This window comes from Cinclus cinclus, chromosome Z (assembly GCF_963662255.1).
Source record: "Cinclus cinclus chromosome Z, bCinCin1.1, whole genome shotgun sequence".
Lineage (NCBI taxonomy): Eukaryota > Metazoa > Chordata > Aves > Passeriformes > Cinclidae > Cinclus > Cinclus cinclus.
Window position 1 is genome coordinate 20,235,705 of NC_085084.1, and position 5,722 is coordinate 20,241,426.

Genomic DNA, 5,722 nt, shown 5'->3' on the forward strand with positions numbered 1-5,722 from the left:
GTTAGAGTCGACTACTGCTATTTTTATTTGACAGAGGTGATCTTTTTCTTTGGGTATATTTCCTATACACTTTCCTTTACCATTTACTTGTGCCATCGATATTCCTGGGGTACTTTCTTTTCCTTGTTTCCACAGGCATTCTCGTGGATTAGATCCATTAATGCGCTTAGGGTTTGCAGTGGATCCTAATGCTTCATAAAAAGGTGGGTTAATAGCATAGCATAGCCAGCATTCTTTAGTGAGATTTGGATATGTACTATTAAGTATTTCAAAGGTGGCTTGCATCACTTTCCAGAGGGTATTATATCCTTTATTAGATTGATTTTCGGGCACACTTTTGGTGTCATCGCTAATTTGTATTTTATTTTCCTTAGGAATCAACAGGTCGGTATTATTTTTCTTTTTTCTATTTCTTATTACTGGGTTAGGTCCCACTGGTTCTGGGTCATGTGGTACGGGTTCTTTTTTTATTAAGACTAGGGTTCCGGGGTCTTTTCCAGCTACATTCAATCTAACTCCCCAGGTTTTTCCTACTAACCATCCAGGATCTTGCGGATCCTGTATATGCAATTCTAGAAATTTACAAACTGTTCTGGTAGGATTTCCTCCAGCTGTATCAATGAAGTTATATCGTGTTGGCTTAGTACACCCTGAGGGACCCCACTTAATTTTCAAGTACCTGTCTGGGTTTGGTGGATTCCAGGCTCCCCCTGTAATAGTTTCACAACCCCAATAGGCACAATAATATTCTCCAGGGCGATTACAATACCCCTTTCCAGGATTCGAGGCTGGGCACATATAAAAGGGGGCACTTCGATTTGGGTACCAATTTGGCCCTAAGAATCCTAGGGGCGTTCGAAATATGGGCGGGCCGATGGTAATATTTTCTCTAATAGTCCGTTGGTCTTCCCACCTTATCAATGACCACTTGAAGGGTTCATGGCTTTCTTGTTCACTTTTTACAAATTTTAATATTGTGATTAGGAATAGAACTGGGTGGAGTCTAATGCCAGGTTGGCGAGTACAATTAACCTTTTTAACTCCCGATGGGCCATTGCTATTACCCTCGTGCCTCTGGTATTTGAGAGTCGTAAGCCTTTTTGCTGTTATTTTTATGCGAGGTCCCTTTTCCCCACATTCTATCCCTCTGCCTCGCTCGCCAACCAGGTTGCCACTAGCTGCGAGGAGTACCATCTTCACGGCAGCAAGGATATTTTTCAGGGGCAGGGTTTACTTTTCTCTTCCACTTCCTTTTGGAATGCTAATTTTGGTTTTTTTTTTCAGCGGTGGAATGTTACACCTAACTTGCTTTACTTGCTTACGACACTTTACCAACACAATATCTGTGTTAAACGGTCCTGGAGGTTTGTTAGGGTGATAGCAATGTAGATTAGGATTAATTTTTGGTGTAGGGTTAAAGCAGTCGACTCACGCTGTTTTCCCAGCAGGGTTGACATACACTTCTAGGAGCCCTCCCCCACTGGCAGTGGACTCACCACAGTTCTTTGCAGATCCTGCAACAAAGCATGCAAATGGATAACACTGGCAGTCTAACCGACTACCCCTTACTCTAATGGTATTATGCTTTGCATAACTATTTCCATTATACAATTGTCTATTACATTCTAATCTAATAGGTTTATAATATGGCTGCTGAGCAAGTTTTGAGGTTTCAATTAACTCTTTTTGCAATGTTCAGTTATTCCCCACCTAAATGTCTCTTGTGTCCATTTATCAAGTTGTACTTCTTTTTAAGACAAGCTTTAAATCACTAGTCGGTTCTGCTTTCCAGTGAGTGTTATGTTCTTCAGAGAATTTAGAGGGATCTACTGGTCCTTTTATTCGACTGGCGTGGGTCCATCCTTTTTCTGTTGTTCGTACGGCAGTATCCGTAGTAAGCAGTACGAGATACGGTCCTTCCCACTTTGGAGTCAGCGGGTTTTCTTTCCAGCTTCGGATTAGAACCCAATCTCCGGGTTGTACCTGATGTAATACAAGATCTAAAGGTGGTCTCTGAGCCCACATTCCCTTTTCCCATAATTGCTTTTTGAACTTCATTAATACGGCCAGGTATTTATTAAGATGTAAATCACTAATATTGGGGTTGGTTTGTACTTTTTCTAGGTTGTATGGCATTCCGTATAGCATTTCAAACGGGGATATTCCCACATCTGCCCTTGGCTGGGTCCGAATATTGAGCAAGGCTAGTGGAACGCACTTTACCCATGATAATTTGGTTTCTAATACCAATTTGGTCAATTGTTTTTTTATTTCTCCATTCATCCTTTCTACCCTTCCTGAGCTTTGTGGGTGGTAAGGAGTATGCTTCTCCCATTTTATTCCAAGTGCTTCCGCTAGTTCTTGTGTTATTTTTGATGTAAAGTGCGGACCTTTATCTGAGTCAATAGTTTCAGGTACTCCGTACCTGGGCACTATTTCCTCGAGCAGGATTTTCACTACTGTCCGGGCTGTTTCCCTGCTAGTTGGGAATGCCTCCACGTAGTGGGTAAGGTGATCTACTATCACCAAAAGATACCTAGTTCGCCCCACTTTGGGGAGTTCTGTAAAGTCTATTTGCAAATTTGCGAATGGTCTTTTAGCCAATGGTCGCCCTCCTTGAGGTAATTTTCTTAAATTACTACGATTGACTCGTAAGCAGGTGGGGCAGTTTTTAGTAATGTATTTGGCCATATCGTGTAGTCCAATACTTATATATTTTGTGGCAAAATGATCAGCTAGCCCCTGAGCCCCCCAATGTGTGCTCTGGTGTAATTTATAAAGCACTCTCTGGGCTACTGCTTTGGGCAATACTTCTCGTCCATCTTCAGTTACCCACTTTCCGTTATTTTCTTTTATCCCCATTTTCCTTAACCTTTCTTTTTCTTCACTAGTAAATATCAGTTCTATATCTTCTTCCGGTGCCCCCCTAGATTGTGGTTTCTCTTGTAAAACCATCTCTCTCACTGCGGCCCGTTTTGCTTCTTGGTCAGCAGCATTGTTTCCCCTGCTTTTAAAGTCTATTCCTGCTTGGTGTCCTTTTAGGTGTACCACTGCTATTCTTTTTGGTCCCCTTAAGGCCTGCAACACTTCTGTTATAAGTTTTTGGTGAACTAGGCCTTTTCCCTGTGAATTTATTAGTCCCCTTTCTTCCCATAATTTCCCAAAGGTATGTATTACTCCGAACCCATATTTGGAGTCTGTATATATGGTTCCTTCTTTTCCCTTTAAGAGAGTCAAGGCTCGGAGTATAGCGTATAATTCACACGCTTGGGCTGACCATGACTTGTCTAAGGCTCCTGATTCTATTACTCGTAGATCTGTTCCCCCTATAATAGCGTATCCAGATTTTCTTTCTCCTCTCACCACCCGGGAGGATCCATCTACGAACAATTTTTCTCCTGTGTCTAATTCTTCTTCCTCTAAATCGGGCCTAATTTTTGTTTGTTCCTCTATGGTGGCTAAGCAGTCATGAATCAGGGGTCCCTGTTCTACTTCCCCATACAGGAAGGCAGCTGGGTTTTGTAAAGTGGTGGTCTCCAGGGTAAAACTTGGTGCTTCTAATAAGATTCCTTCATACTTTAGGAGCCTAGTATCCGATATCCATTTATCTGCTTTTTGTTGCATTACGCTTCGAATATTGTGAGGAGATAATACCTTTAGATTGCTATTAAAAGTGATTTTTCTAGCTTCTTCTACCAATAAGGCACATCCGGCTAATATCTGTAAGCATGTGGGCCAGCCTCTACTTACAGGGTCTAAAATTTTTGATAGATAAGCTACAGGTTTCTTCTTTCCTGCCCAGTCCTGGGCAAGTACTCCAAACGCAACTCCTTCTTCTATATTCACAAACAAAAAGAATGGTCTTTTTAAGTCTGGAAGACTTAAGACTGGAGCATGTACTAAACTCTCTTTTAATTCTTTGAACTTATCAGTGTCTTCTTGAGTCCACTTCATCAACCCCTCTTGGGTTAGTTTTTGATATAGAAATCTAGCTTTATTACTATAATTTTCGATCCATTGTCTACAATACCCAGTAAGACCTAAAATTTGTCGAATCTGCCTTTTGTTTTTAGGTATAGGCAGTGATAATATAGCCTGAATCCTCTCTGGGTCTATTTTCTTTTCACCTCTCTTTAGATAATGTCCTAAATATTTTACTTCTTCCTCTACAAATTGTAGCTTAGCTCTTGAGACTTTCAGACCCTTGAGTCCCAAGAAATTTAGGAGCTTTATGCTTTCTCTTCGCACTTTTTCTTCTGCTTTTCCTGCTAGCAACAAGTCATCAACATATTGTACTAGAGTTACTTCGGGATTTGTCTGATAGTCTGCTAAAATTTGCTCTAGTGCCTGTCCAAACAGATTTGGGGATTCCGTAAACCCTTGGGGCAATACTGTCCATCTAAGCTGTTGTTTTCTCCCTGTGTCCGGGTCTTCCCACTCAAAGGCAAAATAATCTCTACTGGATTCATCAAGAGGGCAAGCCCAGAAGGCATCTTTTAAGTCTATTACACTGTACCACAGATCACTTGGGCTTAGTTTGCTCAATAGTGTATATGGGTTTGCTACTACTGGGAATCTAGCTATAGTCCTCTTGTTTATTTCTCGCAGGTCATGTACTAGGCGATATGACCCATCAGCCTTTTTTATTGGGAGTATCGGCGTATTGAATGGCGACATGCAGGGTTCCAGTAGTCCTCGACTTAAAAGTCGATCTATTTCGGGTTTTAGCCCTCTCCTGCCCTCCAGAGACATAGGATACTGTTTTATCCTTACAGGAATTTCGGGGTTTTTTATTTTGACTTTAAAGGGGGTGATACTTAGCTGTCCCACACTTCCGGGGTTATACCATACTTCAGGGTTTATTGCCTTCTCGTCCTCCTCTCTAAGAGGGCAAAGCCGAATCTTCATTTCTTTCTCTACCACCTCTATCTGAATACCTAGCTCAACAATCATATCTCTGCCTAGTAAATTATACTCTGACTCCGAGACTAACAAGAAGTCTCCTATTCCTATTTTAGATTTTGATTCTATTATTACTTCTTTTATTATCTTTACTTCAAATGGTTCCCCTTTTGCTCCAACTACTGTTGCGGTGTCCTTGGACAGGACACATCCTTTAGGTAAAATTTGGAGCGTTGATCTCTCTGCTCCGGTGTCAACCAGAAAAGTGATTTCCTGGCTATAAGGACCCACTTTCAGTTTTATCAAGGGCTCCTTTTGATGTTTCCGGGTCCCCAAGAGGTAGAGCCCCTGACCCCTCTAATCTTCCTTAAATTCTTTTTCATCCCGGATTCGGACACGACATTCCCTCTTGAAATGTCCCTTCTTTCCACAATAAAAGCATACCTTTAAGTTTTGTCTCTCCCTACCTTCTCCTTCGGGTGATTGCCTTATCTTCCACTTCGGTTCTCTCTGGAACCGCCTTGTATTCCTGTCCTGTTCCTTGCTTTCACGTATCGCAGCCACCATCATTCTGACCTGCCTCTTATGACTTTCTTCTTCCCTCCGCACGTACACTTTCTGTGCTTCTCTCAATAACTCATCCAGCCCTCTATCTTGCCAATCCTCTATCTTTTGTATTTTTTTCCTAATATTTTCCCAAGATTTCGAAACAAAATGCACTTTCAATACCGCCTGCCCCATTTGACCATCCGGGTCCATTCCCGAGTAGAGTTGGAAGTTTTTTTCGCAGCCTTTCTAACCATTCAGTAGGGGTTTCATC

At 41.7% G+C, this 5,722-nt stretch overlaps 1 protein-coding gene across 1 annotated transcript; it reads right to left on the bottom strand.

The window, feature by feature from the left end:
- Positions 1-1,511: 1,511 nt before the first annotated feature.
- LOC134056390 (protein NYNRIN-like) lies at positions 1,512-5,360 on the bottom strand. The gene has a single exon (XM_062513156.1). The coding sequence runs from the start codon at positions 4,951-4,953 to the stop codon at positions 1,735-1,737; it is 3,219 nt and encodes a 1,072-aa protein (XP_062369140.1). The 5' UTR covers positions 4,954-5,360; the 3' UTR covers positions 1,512-1,734.
- Between the last annotated feature and the right edge of the window lie 362 nt (positions 5,361-5,722).

Bases quoted from the DNA above. Each gene is read 5' to 3' on its own strand.
- LOC134056390 (XM_062513156.1), bottom strand. From the start codon at position 4,953: ATGATTGTTGAGCTAGGTATTCAGATAGAGGTGGTAGAGAAAGAAATG.